This window comes from Gracilinanus agilis, chromosome 2, assembly GCF_016433145.1.
Source record: "Gracilinanus agilis isolate LMUSP501 chromosome 2, AgileGrace, whole genome shotgun sequence".
Classification (NCBI taxonomy): Eukaryota; Metazoa; Chordata; class Mammalia; order Didelphimorphia; family Didelphidae; genus Gracilinanus; species Gracilinanus agilis.
In genome coordinates this window covers 368,130,846-368,155,185 of record NC_058131.1, presented here as the reverse complement: position 1 = coordinate 368,155,185, position 24,340 = coordinate 368,130,846, and the positions used below count along the sequence as shown (strand labels likewise).

The 24,340-nt window shown below is 38.7% G+C and overlaps 1 protein-coding gene across 1 annotated transcript in view; it reads left to right on the top strand.

The window, feature by feature from the left end:
- The window catches only part of DOCK2 (dedicator of cytokinesis 2), a 562,271-nt gene that overhangs the window by 160,436 nt on the left and 377,495 nt on the right, over nucleotides 1–24,340 (top strand). Inside the window, exons 24-25 of the mRNA XM_044659840.1 lie at nucleotides 6,125–6,195; nucleotides 7,973–8,079. Of these exons, the coding sequence (XP_044515775.1) occupies nucleotides 6,125–6,195; nucleotides 7,973–8,079 (178 nt within the window). The remainder of the gene's footprint in view (nucleotides 1–6,124; nucleotides 6,196–7,972; nucleotides 8,080–24,340) is intronic.

Genomic DNA, 24,340 nt, shown 5'->3' with positions numbered 1-24,340 from the left:
AAGGTGGAATAGACCTTGCCATCAGGGAGTTTATATTCTAATAGGGAGAAACAATTTATAAAGGAGAATGGTCTTCAGGGAGTAGTATTTAGATGACAATTCTTGCCTGACCTCTTTTTCCAGGAATGCTGTAGGTCTCAAATGAGATGATGAATGTGAAAGAACTTTGAAAAGTATAACATGTTTTACAAAGGCAGGGATTATTATGATTATTATACTCCCAGTGCTAATTCACTTGTCAGGATTTCTATTATCTAGCTTATCCTCTTAGAATTCCTTATTTTTTCTGTGCAAGGGCTGAATTCTTTTTCCTATTGTTTTATTTGTAGAATAAGAAAAACAACAGATCTGATGAAAGCCTATTGTTTGGTATTTAAGGTCAAGATGAACCTTTGGGATTTACATAAGGTGCTTGTTATTTTCTATCAGTTGGTTGTCCAGACTCATAAAATAATTATCACCATATCAGTCCAGGAGCTTTAAAGAATCTTTCTTAAATGTACTTTCTTTTTTAAAAAAATATTTTTCACTATATTACATATAAAATTTTTTTAACATTTGTTTTTGAGTTCCATATTCTCTCCCTCCCTTCTCTTTCCTCTCAAGAAGGCAAACAATTTTCTATAGATATATATGTACAGTTATGTAAAACATATTTCCATATTAGCCAGGTTGCAACAGAAAATGGGCAAGACAATGAAAAAGAAAGAAAATAAAAAGAGCGTGCTTTGATCTGCATTCAGACTCTACCATTTCTTTCTTTGGAGTTGTCTTTCTTTAGCATTTTTCATCATAAGTCCTTTAGAATTGTCTTGGATCATTATATTGTTCGGAATAGTTGTAATTCACCACCGATCATACATTATTGCTGTTACTGTGCAGTGTTCTCCAGATCCTGCTCACTTTGCATCAGTTCATTTAAGTCTTCCCAGATTCTTCTAGTGAGTCTTCCTGACTCCAAACCCAGTGCTCTATCCACCTAGCTGTCCTGTAGCAATGGATCTTAGAGGCATCATCTTTGTACAGAATTATAAAGGCTGTTTGGGACTCTCACCTTATTTCATTGGCTAGATCCCAACAAGTCCTGCCCCTGGTATACATTAATTCTGTGGTCATGAGCAAATTTCTTGAACTCTGTTCTCTCAGGCAATTCTATAAGATGATTTTTCAGATGAGTTCCTGATTTTCACTGGGAGGAATTCTCCTATATCAATTAAACTACAGGTCTAAGCTAAGAATAAGAAAACAAACAAATAAACAAACTTGATAACATTTTGTAATCTCCCCCCCGCCCCAAATCAGGCTCTTTCTCCTTTCTAGAGCCTGATTTTTGGTTGGAAACCAAATGAAAGATTAATGATAATGCATATTGTCCTGAGGGCCTTCATCTGTTTTTCTTGATAGAAAACATGCAAGGAGGTTCCCTTTTCATATTCATATTGTAGTGAATCCCTAAGAAATTGTCAGTCCTTTTCCATGTATTGGCCTTGCAAATTCATCTGTCTGCTGTGATGAATGGATTGAAGAATCAGTGGGGAAGGAGCATTGTCTATTTTAAATGTCCATGAATTTTCCATGAGGATGATGTCTGGCATTCTAGTGGGGACCTACACCAAGGCATGACATCTTCTTTTTCTTATAATGATGCTAATACCACTGTTGCACATCTCAAGCTGTTTTCAGCTGGATTCAACAGAAAGATAGCCAGGAAAGCCTTTTAGCAGTTGATGAAATGTTGTATTTGCAAAGAAAGGCCTATTTTTTTGGCTATTTTTTTTCCATTTTCAGTTTGCTGGGAGTTCTTTGCTGTCATTTCAGATGATGCTAAATTAGAATAGTGCTACCTCTCCCATTGGTCCTTGTTGCATCTTTTCCATGCCAATTAGGTTATTGTCGCTTAGTTTTAATTTAATTCTTTTCCTGAGGTCTGTCTCTATGGCACCTCTCACTTTGGAACCCTTGTTCTAGAGGGGGTGTTGGAAGTCTGTCATTGATCAAATAAATTTGCTTGTCATTATATAATCAATAAGTTATAGATGTGACACTCACATCTGATGACTTACTACTTTTCAGGATGAATTAGAGCAATGGTTCCCAAACTTTTTTGGCCCACTGCCCCCTTTCCAGAAAAAATATTACTTAGCCCCATGGAAATTAATTTTTTTAAAATTTTAATAGCAGTTAATAGGAATGATAACTGCACCTGTGGTCATCACCACCTTCCTGGATCACTGCAGCACCCACCAGGGGGTGGTAGCACCCACTTTGGGAATCATTGAATTAGAGTATTCTTAGCTTGATGAGTGATAAATAAATATATAGACTTCATAGACTGTTCTTTTGAGATGAGGTATCTCCACCTCCCAAGACATGACCTGAGATTGCCAGCAGGAATGTCTTTGGACTTAGGAAAAATGCAAATAGGACAGTTAGAAAATATACATATTTTTGTTAAAAAAAGGCAAGTGACTTGCCCAGTGTCAAATAGATAGGAAGATTGAGGCCAGATATGAACTCAGTCTCCAGTCTGGCTCTGTAACCACTGAGCTGCCTAGCTTCCTAAATACATATATAATGTATATATTTATGCATATAATATACCTATTTATAAATTTCAAAGGTATCTTTTTGCCATTTATTTTTATTATATGTTATAATATAATATGTAATGATAATATAATGCATATAATTCATAACAATTTTGTAATAAATTACAATAAATATGCTTATTCAGGAACAACAAATTCTCACATTATCTGTCTCCAAAAATCCATGTCTCATTCTTTCTTCCCCCCTTTCTCCTTCCTACCCCCTACCTCCTCAGGAAGGTAGGGACTATGATAAAGGTTATACATATATTATCATGTAATACATATTTCCCTGTTCATCATGGCGTGAAGCAAGACACATATTGATTGCACTAGAAAAAATATTCATAGAGGAAATAAAATGCAGAACAATATCCTTCAGTCTGCATTCAGAATCTGTCAGTTCTTTCTATGATGGTGAATAGTCTTTTTTGTCATAAGTCCCTTGCAGTTGTCCTGTATCCATTCCTCGTTTATAATAGTTAAGTCATTCACAGATGATCATCATATATTATCGTTTTTCTTTACAACGTTCTCCTGGTTCTGCTCACTTCACTTTGCATCACTTTATTTAAGTCTTGCCAGGTTTTTTGTGATCAGTTTGTCATTTCTTATGGCACAATAGTATTCCATTACAATCATGTACTTCAACTTGCTAAGCTAAGAAATATATATAAATATATATGTGCATATATATATATTTATTAAGCACTTATCATGTATCAGGTACTGATGATACAAATTAAAAAAAAAATAATTGTTGTCCTCAGGGAGCTTGTGTTCTAATAAAGTGAAACAACACATATAGGGAAGGGGTGGTTCCACCCAGTTCCCAGGCCTCATTCTTATCTGGGCCAAAACTTGTGCCCTCTACTATATCTCCAGTATGTTTAGATGTCTGGGAAAAGGGAAACTGTGATCCCCCTTAAGCTGTTACCAAGATCCCAGCAGACTCTCAGAGGCAGAGAGAAGTAATTCCCCTTGGGAAGGAAAATATAACAGATTTCACATGTGCCTATGAGTCAGCATGGACAAGATGAAAGTTTAATACTTTCCCATTGAGTTGATAACACATCCGAAGTCCGAGGGTGACAGGTAGTCAGCTTGCTTTCTACCGCTGCCAGGCTAGAGCTGAAAAAACTGGCTTCTTCCAAAGCCCTCCCTAACTGCCACCCCTCTTCCCCTTTCCCCACCACAACCCCATCCTGTGAACAGCTGAAGCATTTTAATGTGAAAAATGTCTGTCCTGGCTGCACAGGCTCCTCATGGCTGCTGTTTCTTGTCTCTCTCTGAAATCTTGCCAGGAAATACAATTCTTAAAGCCCAGTAAAATGCAGCAGATGCTGCAGTGCTGGCCTTCTGATTTCCTAGGTGGGTATTGACTAAAATGTCACAATTTTCTCCCCTTTTCTCATTTGGGGCCTTATTGCAATGAGCCTGTCAGAGTATGTTTACCACTGTTGTGCCTCTGGTCTCAGGACAGTGATTCAAAAGGCATTTATTAAGAGCCCATCATGTGCCATCCATTGTACCAGGTGTAGGGGATGCAAAGACAAAGACAGAAGGAGGTGTGATAAGGCTATGAGGGGTGAGCTTAATGATTGGAGCAATAGGACTGGGGACCAGGTGGATTTGGTTTGGGAATGGAGAAGGGAGTGGGTGGCTGGATCCTGCTTATACCTTGCTTCCTGGAGTCACTCAGATCTCCCAAGCATATTTTTACAAGAACAAAGAACTAAAGACACTGGTGAGAAGTCAGATTTGGAGAAATTGATGAGATGACTACAAAGCCCACCTGGAGGTGGATGAAAGCAGGATCATAAACATTCTTCTCTAATTGTGTGGTGCCGAAATCCATCTGGCACCACAGCCACGGGCTAAAGTTTACCTTTCTGTCACTGTTGGTGCGTTGTTCTAATGAGGCCAAACTTGTAACTAAGATCCCTGTGTGAAACAGAATTTTTTACAGAGGACAGGATGCCATTTCCCAGCCACATACCTGTACCTCTCTCTGGTCACATATATATTTATTGATTAAAAGTAGCTGTTCCTATAGTAAGGGAGACCTGAATTTTAATCTTGCCTCAGATGCTCATTGATTGGGTGACCCAGGACAAATTTCTTCACCTCTCTAAGCCTCAGTTCTTATTTTCTACAGTTCCTCTTGATTCTGGTACTTTCCCTTTCTTGATTATTTCCTACATTTGCAATATGTTGCTTGTTTATACATAGTTGTTCATATGTTGTCTCCCCCATTACATTATGAGATTCTTGAGGGCAATGACTAGATTTTGCCTATCTTGGTTTCCCCAGCACTGAGCACAGTGCCTGGCACATAGCAGATGCTTAGTAAATGCATTGCTTTTGACTTACTGATGCCTCTGTAAAAGTGGGATGCTGATAGCTCCTATTTTCCAAGGTTGTTGTGAGAATCACATGAAATAATATATGTAAAGAGCTTTGAAAACCTTAAACACTATATAAATGTGAGCTATTATTATGGATACAGCTGGAAGAGACCTTAGAGATGAACTTCCAACCCCTTCGTGTTTCAGAAGAAGAAGCTGAGGGCAAGCAGTATGGTTTAATGGAAAGAGAGCTGGATTTGGAGTCAGAAGATCTCAGTTTAAATCCTAGGTTTGCTACTTACTTTTTGTAACTTTGTGACCTCAGGCAATTCACTTATTTCTCTGAGCCTCAGTTTCTCCACTTACAAAATAAGGAGATTAGATTAGATGTCATTCAACCCAACATTAGATCTATAGTCCTATGTATCTTTTACTTACTTAGATTTCAAATGCCAGATTTTTATTTAGACCTTTACAATGTCTTCGGGTTTTACCTACAAGGGACTCCTAAATTAATTGTCTACATTTAATGTGCAAATCCAAAACCAACACCTGATATTCAATTTCTGTCACAGGGGCAGCTTGGTACATAGAGGTCGTGGGTTGAAGTCTAGCCTCAGATATTTCCTAGCAATATGACCCTGGGCAAGTCAGTTGACTCCAGTTGCCCAGCCCTTTCCAATCTTTTGCCTTGGAACCAATAATTAGCATTAATTCTAAAACAGACAGTAAGGATTTTTTTTAAGGAGTTAGATGTGACAACATTCTTGCTATTAGTGAAAGAAATCAAAGGAAATGCTCCTTGGATCAGTCATATTACTATTCTACATAATGAATTGTATTTATGTGTCCATTTTTTATGTATATGTATATATGTATATATTTGTGTTTATTCTTTTTTATTTAAGATTTTTATTTTTTCCAAATTACATGTTCTCTATCTCTTTCTCATTCAAGAAGGCAATTAATATGATCTAAGTTCCACATATATTTTGATGGGATACATATTTTCCCGTTCATCATGTTGTAAAACAAGTGTATCTTTTTTAGCAGTCTAGGGCCATGCCTTTGTTGAGCAGTTCATAGAATGCAGGAACCATCTCACTCCATCTGTATTCTAGAGCAAAGTACCAACACCTAACCCTGAAATGTGGACATCTCTCACGTTAATTTCCCTTCTTATTCCAGGTGGCTGCTTTGAAATATATCCCATCTGTTCTCCATGATGTGGAAACTGTCTTTGATGCTAAGTTACTCAGGTGAGCACATGGTGTGAATTGTCCTCAGTTCCCTTGGGAATCCAGAAGTGAAAGCAGGAGAAGCTCTTTTAGGAATGTTGAGATTAACTTGCATAATGATTACACCCATTCCCAATAACATTTTAAAGGAAAGTACTAATGGGACAGTGGGGAAATGGCACATTTTCTTGTGCTAGGACTTGGATAAGAAATGAAAGTAATTGGAATTCTTGTCATATTTACTCTGGTATTCAAAAGTGACTTAGCATGAGGTGCTACTTCTGAAGGGAGAAGGGTTGAAAGACAGATGCCATTGCCTCCCTTTTGAAACTAAGCTTGTGTCTGTTTGATGCTCCCATCCTTTGCCTCATAAGTGGTCCTTAAAGTTTTGGAGAAAATGTCTATTTGTGGCTGGTCAGTGGGTGAGCTGGGAAGAGGTCCTGGAAGCAGGTCAATGGGTGGGCTTGGAAGAAATCATGGAAGCAGCATCCCTCCCTCTCCATCCCTCTCTTTTTCCACAACGCAAAATGAATGAAGCCAATTAGCATGCTATTTTAACTTGATTAGACTGGTAAAATTTGGATCCAAAAGGATCTGTTCCTCTTTCTCTAAGAAATGTTTTATGTTTTGTGTTTCCAGTGTGACAGTTTACAGAGGGTATGTAGCACTTCATTAATGAAGCAAATAGCTGCAGTAACTAATATAGGGTTAAACAGACCTGGACTAGACTTGTGGTCTTATTGGCATGAGGAACTTCCAGATGAGAAAACTCTCCCTACTAATTCATATTGGCACCTTTGCTGCACCTTCTAGTCTTGATCACTGGTCCCTGGACCTAACTTTAAAATCCAAGACTTTCTGTTTTAAAAGCTATCGTGGATAAATTCCAATTTTAGCATCTTTAGCATCTGATCTTTAGCATTATTGAGGGAGGCAGTGTGTAATAAAGGATAGAAAGAGTGATATTGGAGTCAGAAAGACCAGAATTCAAAACCTTCTTCTCACAGACTGGCTGTGTGATCCTGTGTAGGTCACTTGCATTCAGAGTGAGTACTAGAATTGGACTGAGGAAATCCTGAATTAAGATTCTGAATTAAACATATATTGGCATGTAACTCTGGGCAACCCACTAGCACTGGGGAAAATGTTAGACCTGGAGTGAGGAAGACCTGAATTCAGTCTTACCCCAGATGCTTAATAGCTGTTTGAGGACACAGCTGGGTGGTTCAGTAGATTGAAAGCCAGGAGTAGAGATGGAAGGCCCTAGGTTCAAATCTGACCTCAGACACTTCCTAGCTATGTAACCCTGGGCAAGTCACAACCCCCATTACCTAGCCCTTCCTTATCGCTCTTCTTCCTTGGAACCAATACACAGTATTGATTTTTAAATGGAAGATAAGTTTTTTAATAGCTGTTTGATCCCGAACAAGTTATTTAACTTCTATCTGCTTTATTTTCCTCATCTGTGAAATAGGGGTTAATTATAGCACCAGGCTCCTATAGTTTTGGGGATAAGACGAGGGGGCAGTGTTTTGCTTAAAGCGTTCCAAAGAATGTATTAGTATTATTACTTATCCTCTCAATGGCCCTGGTGACTCTCTAATATCCCAAATTCCAGGGAAGGTACAGGTCTGTGTTGGTAGAGAGAAATTCTTCACTAGGTGAACCTATAACCATGAAATCACAGACCTGGTCCACCCCCTGCAATATCCTCTTCCTACCCACCCATGCATGACTGACATTTGATTAACAAGTGAAGTAAGATTTAATTTGGAGCCGTGTTATTTCTTGCTTACAGTCAACTCCTCTATGAATTTTACACTTGCATCCCACCGGTCAAGCTTCAGAAACAAAAAGTGCAGTCCATGAATGAGATAGTCCGGAGCAATCTCTTTAAAAAACAAGGTAAGGCCAAACTATCCTTCAAATGTGAAGAATGCCTCATGAAGGCTGAGTACATTCTGTGGAACAATCCAGCAGCACCTGGCATTCTGTGGGATAATTAAAATGTCTATTCTATAGTAACTCTCCAGAGATCCATAAACATAAAGAGGAACTGTCAAAGTAGAGATACCCAAACTAAATTGTTTTTTATGTGGGCTTGTGGCTTGCTTTTAAGCTTGCTTTTTTTTTCCTCAAAGAAAAGAGAATTGGTAAAAGTTTGGAATCAGTTATTTTAGATGACTCAGGTGGGTTTTTTTCATGTTTTTTTTTTTCTCTAAAAATATTATTATTGTGATTCAGCCTTGTTTTTTGTACTGCCACCTGGACAAACAGGCATAACTTGTTTTATTGTGCTTTGCTTTATTACACTTTACAAATATTGCATTTTTTTATACAAATTGAAGGTTTCTGGCAACTCAGCACTGAGCAAGTCCATTGGTGCTGTTTTTCTATCTGTAATGTGTTCACATTGTGTCTCTGTGTCACATTTTGGTAATGTTTCCAATATTTCTGACTTTTTCATTATTATATCTGTTGTGGTGATCTGTGATGAATGATCTTTGATGTAACCCTTGTAGTAGTTTTGGGGTGCCAGGAACTGCCAAAATGGTAAACTTAATTGATTAATAAATGTTCTGTTTGTGTATTGTGACTTTTCCATCATTTGGCCATTCTCCTGTCTCTTTCCCTCTCTGCAGGCATTCTTATTCCCTGAGATACAACCATACTGAAGAATGTTAATAAACTTAGTAGATAAAGCAGTGGCAGTGGTTTGAGAGGACTGACTCCAATTCTGAAAGTACTTCTGTGGGAAAAATACTATCAAACAGCACTGCATACTACAGAGAGTCTTTCATGAAAAGAAGAGTCAATTGATGTAGCAAACCTCATTGTTGTCTTATTTTAAGCAATTGCCAAGGCCACCTCAGCCTTCAGCAACCACTGCCCTGACCACTCAGCAGCCAGCAACATTGAGGCTGGTCATCAGCAAAAAGATAAGGACTTACTGAAGGTTCAGATGATGGTTAAAATTATTTTAGTAACAGATAGGTAGGGGCAGCTGGGTAGCTCAGTGGAGTGAGAGTCAGGAGGTCCTAGGTCCTAGGTTCAAACCCGGCCTCAGCCACTTCCCAGCTGTGTGACCCTGGGCAAGTCACTTGACCCCCATTGCCCACCCTTACCAATCTTCCATCTATGAGACAATACACCAAAGTACAAGGGTTTAAAAACAAAACAAAACAAAACAAAACAAAACAAAACAAAACAAAACAAAACAAAACAAAACAAAACAAAACAAAACAGATAGATGGTACAGTGGATAGAGTGCCAGGCCTGGAGTCATGAGGACCTGAGTTCAAATTATGCCTCAGACATTTATTACTAGCTGTGTGACCCTGGGCAAATCTCTTAACCCTATTTGCCTCTATATCCTCATCTGGAAAATGAGCTTGAGAAGGAATAGCACACTACTTCAATATCTTTGCCAAAGGAACCCCAAAAGGGGTCATGATGAGTCAGATACAACTAAATTGACTAACCAACAAAAACAACAATTTAAAAAATTAATTAAATTAATAAGGTACCTACTTTTTTTAGACAAGACATTATTGCACATTTAATAGAGTCAAGTATAGTATAAACATAATTTCTATATGCACTTAGAAACCAAAAATTTCATGTTACTTGATTTATTTCAATATTTGATTTATTCCATAGGTCTGCAATTAAACATGCAATATTTTTGAGGTATGCTTATGCATGGCAATGAAGTGGTAGGATATAGTGAAAAGGACATTGACCATGGAGTTAGAACTCATGGGTTCAAATCTTTTTTCCCCCTGATACTTCTGATGTGGCTCCCCTCCAGTTTCCTTCCTCTACTTTCTAGTTTCCCTTTGCATGGTTTCTTCCCCCATTAGAATGTTTTCTTTCTGAAGGCACAGATTGTCTTGCTTCCTTATATGTAATTGTATCCTCAGCACTAGTACAGTGACTGCCATAGAGTAAATGCTGACTAAATACATTATCTAGTTATTTATTTACTTAATATCTATAGGATCTTGGTCAAATCACAATCTTCCCAGCCCTCAGTTTTCTCATCTATAAAGTAAGAGGGCTGGACTAGAAACCCTCTAAGTCTTTCTCTTCTAGCTTTAGAGCAATGTGACATTAACAATGATTTTTTTTACAATTGTATTTCAATGTAATTAATTTTCTAATATATTTTATTTAATGTACCTCAAAATATTATCCCAAGAAAGTGTCCATTGGCTTCTCAAGACTGCCAACTGGGTCTATGACACATAAAGTTAGGTCAAATCAACATGGCTTTATGAAGACCTATTTTGTGCCAGGTACTGTGGATAGAATGAAAAGCAAAAAAACAGTCACTCCCTGAAGAAACTCATAGTCTAATGGAAAGCTTAAGAATCCCTCCTCCATAGCTATGGTTCTCTGATAAAGTTTTGGTTAAATAAAAGAAGAAATAATAATAATGGCCTTCATATAGCATCTTAAATGTTTATAAAGTCCTTCATCCAGAGAAAGAACTGTGAACATAGAAATGCAGAAGAAAAACATAGGATCAATCACATGGTTCGACAGGGATATGATTAGGGTTTTGATGTTAAAAGATCACTCTACTGCAAATATGAATAGCATAGAAATAGGTTTTGGACAATGATACATGGATAACCCAGTGGAACTGCTTGTCAGCTCCGGGAGGGGTGAGGAAACAGGGGAGGGAAAGAACATGAATCATGGAACCATATGGGAAAATATTTCAAATTTTAAAAAAAGTTTATAAAGTCCTTAATTTACATTATCCTATATGTCCATATCTCATTCTTTTCATTAATTACAACCAAGTGGGCAGGTAGGTGATTTAGTAAATCGAGTTAGCCCTGGAAGAGAAAGGATATGGATTTAAATCTGGCCTCAGACATTTCCTATCTGTGCTATCTTGGGCAAGTCACTTAATCCCAATTGCCTGGCCCTTTGCCTCACTTCTGATTTAGAATTGATACTAAGACAAGTTAAAGGCTTAAAAAAACCCTACATCCTAGAAAGAGTTTAGATTGGGTTTGAATGTAGGACAAAAGAATTGGGGAACTATTGTATCCTCCAAATCTTCTCCCTGGTGCTCTCTTGTCACCACTAGACACTCAGAATTCATTAATTCTCTTTTGTCTTATATAAAAAGATAGGTCTGAGACCTTTGCCACCAGACCTGATAAAATGGGGTTTAGGAGCACCACAAACTTCCTAATCTCAGCTCTAGTAACTCGACCTAGATCTAGTCTCCTGATCACACAGTCACTGCTAGGTAATGATAAAACAGGGACTTGGAAAAGTTCATGTCTGCACCTGGAAATAGCCTTTCTCTCCCTTCTGAAACTTTTGGGTTCTTCTCTATCTCTGAGTGGTGAGAGGGATTGAAAGAGGCCCTGAGATTCAAAGGAATAAAAAGGAGAAAGTCTAGCTAGGGTTCAGAGTACTATGGGCCATTCCTCCTTTAGTTTCCATTTTTGTCAAACAAAGTAGGTATCTTTCCCCAGGACTCTTGTTATGTATAGAAAGTGCCTCCTTAATCACAGAAATGAGTGAAAACATCACCTGTGAAGGGTTATTTTGGGAGTGGGCTCTGCTTAACATTGCGCATCCAGAATTGCTATTTGGATTCCATTCCAAGAGTTTAAGGGTCCTGGGAGGCTGAGAAAAGCACACTATTTTTGCTTATAGTTTTAATATTCATGCCAGTAATTTCCTGATTGCTTATGCAGGTGTGGAGCAGATTAACTCAAATGCATATGTATGGCTAAGACTTCTGTGGTTTTGTGTCTATGATGATTAGGATGTAATCCTATTTAGTCTTGGTAACAGAGAAAAAGAGAGCAGGACATCTTTGGAGGCCTTCTTAAGTGAGACACTTGACTTTCCTAGTCAGGCTGAGTGAGAGGCTTAACTTGGGGGTCTTGAAGACATTCCTACCCCTTTTGATCCTGGCTGGATCACTGTACTACTTGCTGCCTGCCATCTCCCCCATTTCAGGCGGTGAGATGGTTAGAAATGAATTTGGTCATGTCCTCGGCACGGACAAGGAAGGACAACTCTCGATACATATGGCATGGCGCAGGGCTCAGAGTGCAGGGCTGGATTGGCTCCCTCATTATACAGAACTGCCACAATCGTCATGGGTCCAGGCTTAAGCACCGAGGACAGATGGAAAGCTGGCATCTTCATGGATTTGCCATGCTGTGTCAATTCTAAGCTGGTGGAACTTCTGCTAATTCTGTCACTAAGGCTACTTCCCCTGGGCTGAGGGAGCACCAAATGAGGGCTATGAGAATTTTAGGACAGGTGGCCAGTGACCGCTCAGCAGTTCTGGTTTGTTCTTGAGTTTTAAATACAGCAAAACTTCAGAGTCCTACTAATTTTAGAGAAGGCCAGACTGCATTAGGAAATAGTCCAAATGAGAGAATACTGTATTGTAAAGGGGGTTTGGAAAAGCCATTTTTATTCTTTTCAAGTACATATCTCAACTAAACTAGGCTGCCCAAATGTTGCCAAGTAGGGATCCTTAGGGAACCTACTTTAATGAATAGATAATTTGTAATTAGCTTAGCCATTGTTTCTATGTAAATGAGGTTTCTAAAGTGGTTGGAAACAATTTGTCCTCTTAAGTAATCCAAATGTTCACCCTGGACTCTTTTTTTGTGTGTGTGTGGTTTATTTATTTATAGGCACAGAGAGATAAACATTAGCTCTGCCTGTATCTATTGGACTATCATTAATTCTGAATTAGTGAAGTCTGAATTAATGAGTCTTTACCATGTTCACATTTCTCAAAATGCACATTTGCCTCTTTAAAGGATTAAACCATCTGGGCATAGGATGTGTGGTGGTATGTGCCTATAATACCATGTCCCAGAGAGGAAGAGGCTGGTGGTCTCTTAGAGCTCAAAAATTCTGAGCTACCACTAATTCCACTGGGTGCCCACACAGTGGATGAAGGTGGTGGTGAAGTGGATAGATGCCAGTCAGCAGTATGGAAGATTTCTCTTTGTAGGTTCAAATCCGGTCTCAGACACCAGATGTGTGATCCTGGGCAAATCAATTAAACCTCAGTTTTGCCTCAGTTTCCTCATCTATAAAATGACCCAGAGGAGGAAATGGCAAACCACTCCAGTTTCTTTGCCAAGAAAAACCCTGATGGGGTAATGAAGAGTTGGACATGACTGAATTGTTTCAACAACAAAACTAAGATCAGAACTATTATGGAGTTCTGGAAATCAGAGGACCAATAGTTTGCTTAAGGAGGGTGCTGGAAATGGGGAAAGTCAAAGCTCCCAGGTGGATCTGTAGTGGAGATTAGTCAATAAGTAGCTCTTGCCTCTCCAGCCTGAGGTAGATCAGGAGACTCAATCTTAAAAAAAGAAAAAGTAAAAATAATAATAAAAGGAGAATTCTCTAGCTCTGGCCCTTGTTACTCTAGGGCATCACTGTAGTTCCTTCTGTTTGGTTTTCAGTGGTCTAGTATTTATCAAAGCCCTGGGAATGGGGATGATGTTTAACACATAGTTCTCTAACTGAAGAGGTGCAAACTGCCTGGAGTATTTCTTCTTCCCATTGGCTTATTCTCTGTGTGTGAATCAATCATCCCTATATGAGTCTGTTTGAATCAATCACCTTTATAGACCTGTGGGCTTTTAAACACTTTGGGGAATTTAGGGGAACCTTGCTAGTGGCTGGCTTCAGTAAACTTCCATAGTTTACCCTTTTCAGTGCCCTGGGCTTTCTTTTTTCATTCTTTGATGTCTTACTATGTTTTTTTAAAAGATAGCTCCCATCTTCTTCATTGTCTCCAGCTCTGACAGCTAAACATTTTTAGATTTACTGATAGTAGTAGAGTTTAGCTGGAGACTCAGACACATGACTTTTGGAAATCAGAAGAGCTTGGGTTTATGTGTTTTTCATTTTTGTGGTTTATGACATTATTATTTAAAAAATAAACCCATAGCTTTTGTCTTACTATCACTCCTAAGACAGAAGAGTGGCTAAAGATTTGAAGTTATAAGACCTGGATTCAAATCCCAGTTTGGTTTCTTATTACCTGGGTGTTCTCGGGTGAATTACTTTATCCTTACAGGGTTTAGTTTATTCTTCTGTAAAATAAAGAGACAATGAATCAAATTAAGCCAAGAAGCTTTTATTAAATGCTTATTATGTTTTGGGCACTGTGCTAAGCCCTAGGGATGTAAAAAAAAAATATTCTCTGCCCTCAAGGAGCTTACATATTTTTTTTAAAAAACCCTTTCATTTGTCTTGCAATTTATACTAGATATCTGTTCCAAGACAGAAGAGTGGTAAAAAGTAGGCAATTGGGGTTAAGTGATTTGCCCAGGATCACACAGGTAGGAAGTATCTGGGACTGGTTTTAGATCCAGAACTTCCTGAATTTAGACTTGGTGCTCAATCCATTGTGATACCTAGCTGCTTGAGGAGCTTACATTCTAATGAGGAATAAAAGATATATATGGAGTAGATGGAAGATAATCTGAAGAGGGAGACATTCACATCCTGGAGAACCAGGAAAGGCTTCCTAAAGAAGGTAAGATTTATGCCTTGGAAGAAGCCAGGGAATCCAAGTGATGATAGTGAGCAGGTAGAACATCTAAGCATGTGGGATAGTCAGTGGAAAGGCATTGTGATGGGACTTGGAGTTCCAGTTGCCGTCAGTACAGGGAGGGGAGCAAAAGGCAAGAAGTCAAGGAAGGCAAGGAGGGCAAGGTAATGGACTGCTTTCAATGCCAAATCTGTGAGTTTGTATTTTATTTATGGAGGCAGTAGGGAGCCATTGGAATATGTTGAGCAGGGAGTGATATGATCTGAACTGTTCTTTAGAACAATCATCTTGGAAGCTGAGTGGAAGAGAGATAGGAGTGAGGAGAGATGACAGGGAGATCAGTAAGAAGCCCTTAAAAAGTCATTGCAATAAAGCAGGTCGACAGCCTGGACCAGGGTTCAATATCCCTATTAGTGTTCAATCTTTGATTCTAGAATACCATTTCACTGCTAGGCAGTAATTGATTACTCATCAGTGAGAAAGTAGGTGTGACTGTGGACTTGAATGTTTTTATTCATTAAGTTTAAGACCAGCCAATCATATTAACTCGGTTGAGTTAATTACTAGAGTAGTTTAACCAACAGGCAAACAGAAACACAGTGAGAAAGAAGTTCAATAGGAGGTACATACTTTGAAAAAGGAAGAGAAGATGGCCTGTTTTTGGATCTTGGACAGCATAGTTGTAATGCAGACAGGTTTCAGGTAAACCAAGCAAGAAAGAGAGAAACAGGTCAGGAGTGGGATATAGCTCCCAGGGGCAGCAGCCAGTGAAATCTGCAGGAAGGGTAAATGAAGCCTGACGCCTAGGAGAGGAAACAAGATCTTTAGGAGCTATGTTGGACTTAGCAATGACAAAAGTCCTACTGTGGTGCTCTACGGTGGGAAATTTGCACATAGAAATCTGGTCCCTTTGCCATCCCAAGCCTTGCATTTCTCAGAGACTGGAAACCTAATATTTAGAAGGTGGCCTCTTTTGATGCATTCTAAAAACACGTTAGTGATGCTCTTTTGTGAAAGGAATCATAGCCATTTTCTGAGATAGTTTCTCTGAGGTAAGTGAGTCATAAACCAGAGCGTCTTAGAAAAGATTATTTTTTTTCCTGCAGTTCAATTGAATCAGTATTTATTAGGCACCACTTGTCTAATAAAGAACTGTGAACATTGGTGTTTTTTTTAATCACTGATACCATTCAGAAGTCCATCGGATATTGACATCAAACAAAGTATAAAACAGGGAGACTTAAAGTGTTACCAAAATGAAGGGGGAAATCCTGCACAAAGTCCAAACAAAGTAAATTATTGCTGTTCAGTCCTGTCTGACTACTTGTGACCCTGTGTGGGGTTTTCTTGGCAAAGGTACTAAAGTGGTTTGCCATTTCCTTCTCTAGTTTATTTTACAGATGAGGAAACTGAGGCAAATGGGGCTAAATGATTTGCCTAGGATCATACAGTTAGTAAGTGCCTGAGGCCAAATTTGAACTCTAGAAGATGAATCTTCCTGAATGCAGGCCCAGCACTCTATTCACTGTGCCAACTTGCTGCCTAAAAGAAAGACATTCCCATTAATGAGGAGGTTCTCCATTTGTTCCTATTTACAGACACAATGGTACTAATTACACTTAACTCCTAAATGAAGTCAACAACATGCAAGGGAGAGCTTAGTCAAACAATGCACACTGGAGAAATGACATTGATGAAAAAAATTTACTTTGCTTTTTTGCCTGAGAAATCTATTTATATCTGTTTATTTGCATCAGTTAACCTCACAGTGCCCTAGGTAGGTTTTAAAGGCTGTTTCTGACCTGCATTGGTAGAGGTGGTTTCTCCATCTGGTAATTCTTTATATTATACTTTATACTAATGGAATCATAGGTTGATTCCATCTCTATTTCTGTTTCTATGTCTACATCTACATCTAGCAATGTCTGTTTCTAAATTTGTATGTGTCTTTGTCTATGCCTGTCTATATCTCTGTCTAGGGCAGCGAGGCAGGACCATGGTATATAGAGTACTGGGGCTGGAGACAGGAAGTCTCCTCTTAATGAGTTCAAATCTAATTTCAGATATTTATTAGCTGTGTGACTCTGGGCAAGTCACTTCACCCTATTTGCCTCAGTTTCCTTATCTGGAAAATGTGCTGGAGAATAAAAAGGCAAACCACTCCAGTATCTTTGCCAAGAATACCTCAAATGGAGGAATGAAGAGTCTTGACTGAAAAACAGCTGAACTGATGTCTATGGCCATAACTATATAGGATTTCATGACTCAGTTGATGTATCTGTTACTATCAAGCAAGGAAAATGTTTCTGAACTATCTATTTAGTGTCCTGGGAGCAAAAGGTGTGATGTAGCTTCTCTGACTTTATTTCCATAGAAGATCTTTGCTCTACTGGTATTACTTTTGTTGTTGATGGTAGATAGGTACTGCAGACAGACAAAGAGCTGGTCCCATATTTGGAAAGGACAAAGTCAAAGCTGCATTGCATTGGAAAGGTGTGGAAAACTTGCCAAAACTCCTGGCTACCAGGAAGATCCATATTTTAACTTCAGTATTTTTTAGTAATGTTTCATATGTACATCATGGGACATAATTTTACAGTAACTAAAATCCCAAGTAATTTACCTGGCAAGGGAAAGATACTCTTTAGGTGTAGGTAGAATGTGAGATTGCACCATTGCTCGTTAGAAGCAATACAAAAGGTATTACCGGTTATATGGATGTCTGGAAAAGGAGCTGGATTGGTTATGTTACAAGAATGATAGACAGCAAGTAGCAAACCCCAGTACTAACTTGATAATCTTAAGCTATTAAAAATCCTTCAGTGAGTCTTCCAATGTATGTAGTGAATTTAGCTAGAGAAGATTCGTAGATGGAAACAGACAGAGGCTCACAGGATAAGAAAGTATGGAGGAGTTGTTTGGAAATCACTGATTAAATGGTGAAATTACTGATGAAGTCACAGATTTATTAGAATGTTAAAGTTATCTTTATATAACAAATTATGTTAACATTACAGTAATAGCAGCTCATATTTCTGTTGAGCTTTATTTGCAACATAAAATCATAACAGTACTAGCATTTACATAGTGCCTACTATGTGCCAGGCACTCTGCTAAGCATTTTACAAATAAATTTAAAAATTTCTCCTTTTTAACCTCATGATAACTCTGGGAAGTAGGTGCTGATATTATTCCCATTTTACAGGTGAGAAAACTCAGGCAAACAGGGTTAAGTGACTTGCCCAGGGTGACCTGACTAATACATATCTGAGGATGGATTGGAAATCAAATCTTCCTACCTTCAGGCCTGGCACGCTATCCAGGCCTGGCACGCTAGCTATGTTTAGTCACTCATGCATACATTACCTCATTGATCCTCATAAGCCTGTGAAGTAGGACAGACCCAGACTGGTTAAGTAACTTTACTAAAGTCACATAGCTGATAAATAGAAGGGCCAGGACTCTTAACTTAGACTTTCTAATGCATGGTCTGTTCTTCTTTCCAATATGCCACATCAGCCTTGACTTTCTTTTTTTTTTTATTTTAATTTTGAATATTTTCCCATAGTTACATGTTTCATGTTCTTTCCCTCTCCCCCAAGTCCCCCTAACCCCCCTTATCTGATGCACAATTCCACTGGGTTTTACATGTATCATTGATTAAGACCCAATTCCATATTATTGATAGTTGTACTAGAGTTATCATTAGTGTCTACATCCCCAATCATATCCCCATCAGCCCATGTGTTCAAGCAGTTGTTTTACTTCTGTATTTCTCCTTCCACAGTTCTTCCTCTGAATGTGGCTAGTTTTCTTTCTCATAAGTCCCTCAGCCTTGCTCTGGATCCTTGCATTGCTGCTAGTTGAGAAGTCCATTATGTTCGATTGTACCACAGTATGTCAGTCTCTGTGTACAATGTTCTTCTGGATCTGCTCCTTTCACTCTGCATCAATTCCTGGAGGTCATTCCAGTTCACATGGAATTCTTCCAGTTCTTTATTCCTTTGAGCACAATAGTATTCCTTCACCAACAGATACCACAATTTGTTCAGCCATTCCCCAATCGAAGGACATTCTCTCATTTTCCAATTTTTTGCCACCACAAAGAGTGTGGCTATAAATATTTTTGTACAAGTCTTTTTCCTTATTATCTCTTTGAGGTATAAACCAAGCAGTGCTATTGCTGGATGAAAGGGTAGGCAGTCTTTTAAAGCCCTTTAAGCATAGTTCCAAATTGCCATCTGGAATGGTTGGATCAATTCATAACTCCACCAGCAATGCATTAATGTCCCAATTTTGCCACATCCCCTCCAATGTTCACTACTCTCCCCTGCTGTCATTTTAGCCAATCTGCTAGGTGTGAGGTGATACCTCAGAGTTGTTTTGATTTGCATTTCTCTAATTATTAGAGATTTAGAACACTTTCTCATGTGCTTGTTGATATTTTTCATTACTTTAGCTGAAAATTGCCTATTCATGTCCCTTGCAGCCTTGACTTTCTTGCTGGGCATGGAGTACAGAAAACCTGAATTCAAATTCAGCTTATTGGCTGGGTGACCCTGGGCAAATCATTTAATCCTGTTTGCCTCAGTTTTCTCATCTTTAAATGTGAATAACAAGAGCATCTATCTCCCAGGGTTGTCCTTAGGTTAAAAATGAGAAAATATTTGTAAAGCACTTAGTTATGGTGTAGGACACATAGTAGGCTCTATGTAATGCTAGCTATTATCATCATAATCATCATCATTATGGACAGCTAGGTGGCAAAGTGGATGGAGTGCCAATCCTGAAGTCAGGAAGACTCATCTTTCTGAGTTCAAATTTGGCCTCAGACACTTATTAGCTGCGTGACTCTGGGTAAGTCACTTCATCCTGTTTGCCTCGGTTTCCTCATCCGTAAAATGAGTTAGAGAAGAAAATGGTAAACCAATCCAGTGTCTTTGCAAAGAAAGTCACAGATGGGATCACAAAGAGTTGGACATCACTGAAGTGATTGAACAAGCTGTTCATCAATAATGCCACTTGCTTTAGTGTTGGCTGCTTTGACATGAGAGCTTTTTGCTCTGCTTCCAAAATAAACAAGAAAGAGAAAGAGACAGAAAGGAAGGGCATATGACCACACAGACAGAGAATCAGTGGAAGTTTAAAAAATCTTTCACAAACTAAATTTTGTTGATGGAAACTTTGCTGAAAAACTCCACCATGAACACTGAAGGAGCTAATTCTACAACTGGCTGCTTTTTGCTTTCTTATCAGGTGCCCCCAGCATCAGAGGTACTGTACAGTCCAGCTAATGTCCCCAGTTACTGAAGTGAGGCCAGGAAAAATTTGATAGCTGTACATTTGGCTCCATGGTGTTCAGTGATGTAATGGGACTTCTCTGGATTTATTTCAGCATGTATGCTTAATTTATTTGTATACTTTTAAAATTATGGTTCTTGGTAATGATGGAGTGATAATGTTTGTTATCATCTCAGCAGAAGATAAAAAGGAAAGATGATGCTTGTCACTCATATTCTCAGAAGTCACATCTTTTCCATTTTTATTCCAATATAATCAAATGCAATAAGTATTTATTAGAGGACTACTAGGTGGCACAGTGGATAGAGTGACAATCCTGAAGTCTGAAAGATTTGTCTTCCTGAGTTCAAGTCTGGTCTCAGACATACTAACTATGTGAACATGGGCATGTCCCTTAACCCTGTTGACCTCAGTTTACTTTTCTGTAAAATGAACTGGAGAAAGAAATGGCAAATCTCTTTATTTTGCTGTTGTGGATAAAGAGTATGTTTGCCAAGAAAACCTCAAATGGGGTCACGGAGCATCTGACATGACTAAAAACAACTGAACAACAACAAAACCAAATATCTACATTCAAATTCTAATGACATTTATATAACATTGATTGCATCAATATGACACTTCACAGTTTATGAAAGCTTGGTACTTTATATAAATTATATCATTTCATCCTCCAAACAACTCTGCAAGGCAGACATCGAATTTTTTTTTTAATCTGACCTGTGATTTCATTGCTATAGAGAATGACTCATCAGGCTATCAAAGATGATCAGAGCAAACTTTGTTGCTCACAGTCCTTAAGAGTTGCCTGAAGCATAAAGAGGTTAAGGTGTTTGCCCAGGGTCACACTCATATGTATGAGGTGGGTCTTGAATCTACATCTTCTTGGTAGATAACTCACCATTATACTATACTGCCTTTCTGTGAATATTATTGTCCCAACTTATTGATGAATTAAGTGAATTGCAGAGTGGTTAAATGATTTGCCTATGGTCACACAGATACCCAAGCCTTTGGGCATCTGAAGCTAAGCTCCTCCTCCAGTCAAGTCTGGTACTATTTTGGATGTACTCATTTTTCTTCTTTGCTTTCGTGGATAAAGAGCATCCATTGTCCCTTCCAAATTTGCTTTTTAAAAGTTTCAGGCTCTACTGTTTGATTGTTGCTGCTGCTTTGCCATGTTCTAAATGGCCACATGACTTTTTGACAGATTTGTTCAGTGAACTGTGAAAGAGAGGAGCACATGGTTCTCACTAATAATGACTGTTCTGTCAGCCTCAGCTTCTTAGATCACAGCTTTTCTGTGGCAGGGGTTGATGCTTGAGCAGACAGCCAGCCGGAGGCTGGGATTCTCATGCAAGAGGGTGTGTTTGAACAATGCTTTCTGAAGTATATGCGTTGTGGGGAGGGTATGCTAGATACTCAATTTTCTGGCAGATTGTTGGATTAATTAGTATATTGACTGATTAGAACCTATTTCTTTTGGATTCTGCTTGACATCTCCCCCAAGGGGTATACGAAGTTGGTTTCTTGGTGGCTAGTGCTAGTGCTGCTTTGCTAGTGTAGTAAGATGTACAGGGTGTTCAAGGAGGACTAGCACCTCTGGTACGAGAGCCTGCTTAGCTCTCTCTTTTCATGGCTGCTCATCCACCTTGGCGTTCATCTTTCACCCAACTCTTACCCGTGGTTCCAAGAAGTTGTAGTATATAAAGTGGCCACATACTGGTAAAATCATCTTGATAGACAGGCTAAATCAAGTTTGATATCTACTTCCAAGCATAAGAAGACTTTCTGTAGAATGGGTAGATGAGGACAGTTTGTACCACAGCTATGAAGGCAGCTGAAACAGGCACAATAGTAGTCCATCACAATCATATACCACAACTTGTTTATCCATTCCCAATTAATGGACATCCTTCAGTTTCCAGTTCTTTGCCACCACAAAAAAAAGAGCTGCTTTCAACATTTTTTGTACACGTAGGTCCTTTTCCCCAAACTCTGATCTCTTTGGGATATAGACCTAGTCGTGGAATTGCTGGATCAAAGAATATGCAATTTTATAGTTCTTTGTGCATGGTTCCAAATTGCTCTTCAGAATGGCTGTATCATTTCACAGCTCCAGCAACAGTGTATTAGTGTCCTAATTTTGCCACATTCCCTCCAATGTTTTTCATCTTCCTTTCTTGTTTATTAGGCTGAGGTCTTTGTACAACTGCCTCATTTAAATCCAACTCATAGGCAAGTCAGGATATTGCCCTGTGCTTTCATTAGTCCTTTTTGGCAATGAACAACTGTTGTAGCACCTCCTTTCAGAATCATTCTCCCAAACTGGACTCATTTTGGTGTACTGGGTCTCCAGAAGTAGCTGCTCATCCTAATCAGGGTTCTTTGTTCCCAAAGGAGCCAGAATTTCTACTACTGTCATCACTCACAAAGTTCCTTGGAGTGGAGCTTCCCACTCATTAGCAGGCAAACAAGTGACCTTTTGGCTGACCAGGTGCTGGAGGTACAAATTGAAAACCAGTTCTGGCCTTCCAGGACCTTACATTATACTGACATTTATGTGTAATTTTAATGACATTTATATAAGAAGGAAGCAAACAAGCATTTATTAAGTATCTGCCACGTGCCTGGCAATATGCTAAGTGCTTTATGGATATCTCATTTGATCCTTAATACAACCTCAGAAAACAGTTGCTATTATTTGCCCCATTTTAGAGTGGAGAAAACTCAGGCTATGATTTGCCTGGTATTGCATAATTATTATGTCTGAGGCCAGATTTGCCACCTAGCTGTTTTAATGTATATCATATAGGTATAGATACAACCTACATATCATATATAGATAATTGTTATCTATATATGATATGTATTTGATATTTGTCATATATAGATATTGGTCATGTCTCTATATGCTCTATATTATATATGGATAGTTGTTATATCTATATATGATATACATTAGATATTTTTCATATAGAGATATTTACCATATCTATATATGCTCTGTATTATATATGGATATTTGTTATAACTATTTATGATATATATTAGATATTTGCCATATATTAGAGCAACAATAATATTTTATTCTATTGTATATACATGTGTTTAGATATGTATATGTGTGTATATATGCACACATATGTAAAACATAGATTAAATTCATATAGTACTTTACAATTTTAAAAGCACTTTCCATATGCTTCTTCCATTCTCCCCCAAACCCTGCATTTTTAGCATTTACTGAGAAGGTATGGTAAGAATAGCTCTTATAAAACATTCCCCCTTATCTGGAGCCACATTCTTTTCCCCCTGCACAATAGGGTCGCTGCTGAGCATGAGCTCAGCCTTAAATGCAATGATAATGAGGCATATGTATCCAGAACACATACAGTAAAAGAGGTATCTCCTCTCTCTTGGCCCTGGAAATCCTTTTGTCCCTTTTTGGAGTCTCTATGAAGTCGGAGGTAGGCTGTTGTGTTGGTGATGAATGGGTAGCTAAATTGAATCCTTGAAATGCAAAAAATTTGTAGCAGATTGTCCCTGGGCTGCTCCTCTGCAGGACCTGAACACCTCTCTGATGCTGGTGGTGCACTCTTCCTGCCTTTAGCTCAGGCATTAAAGGAGGGGAGGGTCTCCCTGAAAGCTCTTTAGACCCTACACTGCTTACAAGTCACTGCCTGGGCACACCTGTCTCAAGATTGTTGCTCACCTCCTGACTTCCTGTGGCTAGTGCTGCCAGCTCTGGTGGGCTATTCTACTGGATGTAATCATTGATAGGATCTTTGAAGGGACCTCACGATCTCTGGAACTCACATAGTTGCCTAGAGAGATTCCCTCTATACAGGCTTCTTCTGCAAGTTGATACATCATTAGTTTTTCACTGGACTTTATGACACTAAATTGACTTGTTTTAGTCCCAGACTCAGATATGTGTCTCATTCTTTTAGCCAAGAGGAAGATGGTTTGTCTGTGTTTTCATCTGTCTTTATCCTGGGATCAAGGCATTGTAATTCTCACAAATTGATTAAGGACTTCTGTACATGTAATTTAAGCTTTTGAGTAATATTTTGATTCAGCCTAGTCCTCTGAACTTTCTGTGATTTATATTCACTGGATGGGGAGAGGGTGGAAAGCCCCTTTATAGCAGAAACCATTTCCAAGGCACCATACTCTTTGACATTCCAACAGAAGTGAAATTTTGTAGCTTGTTTTCAATTTTCGTCTCTTTGGGGTGGTGGGAGACTCAGTGTGGCAGAGAGGGTAGTCAACAGGCCCATGAATTGGGGAGAA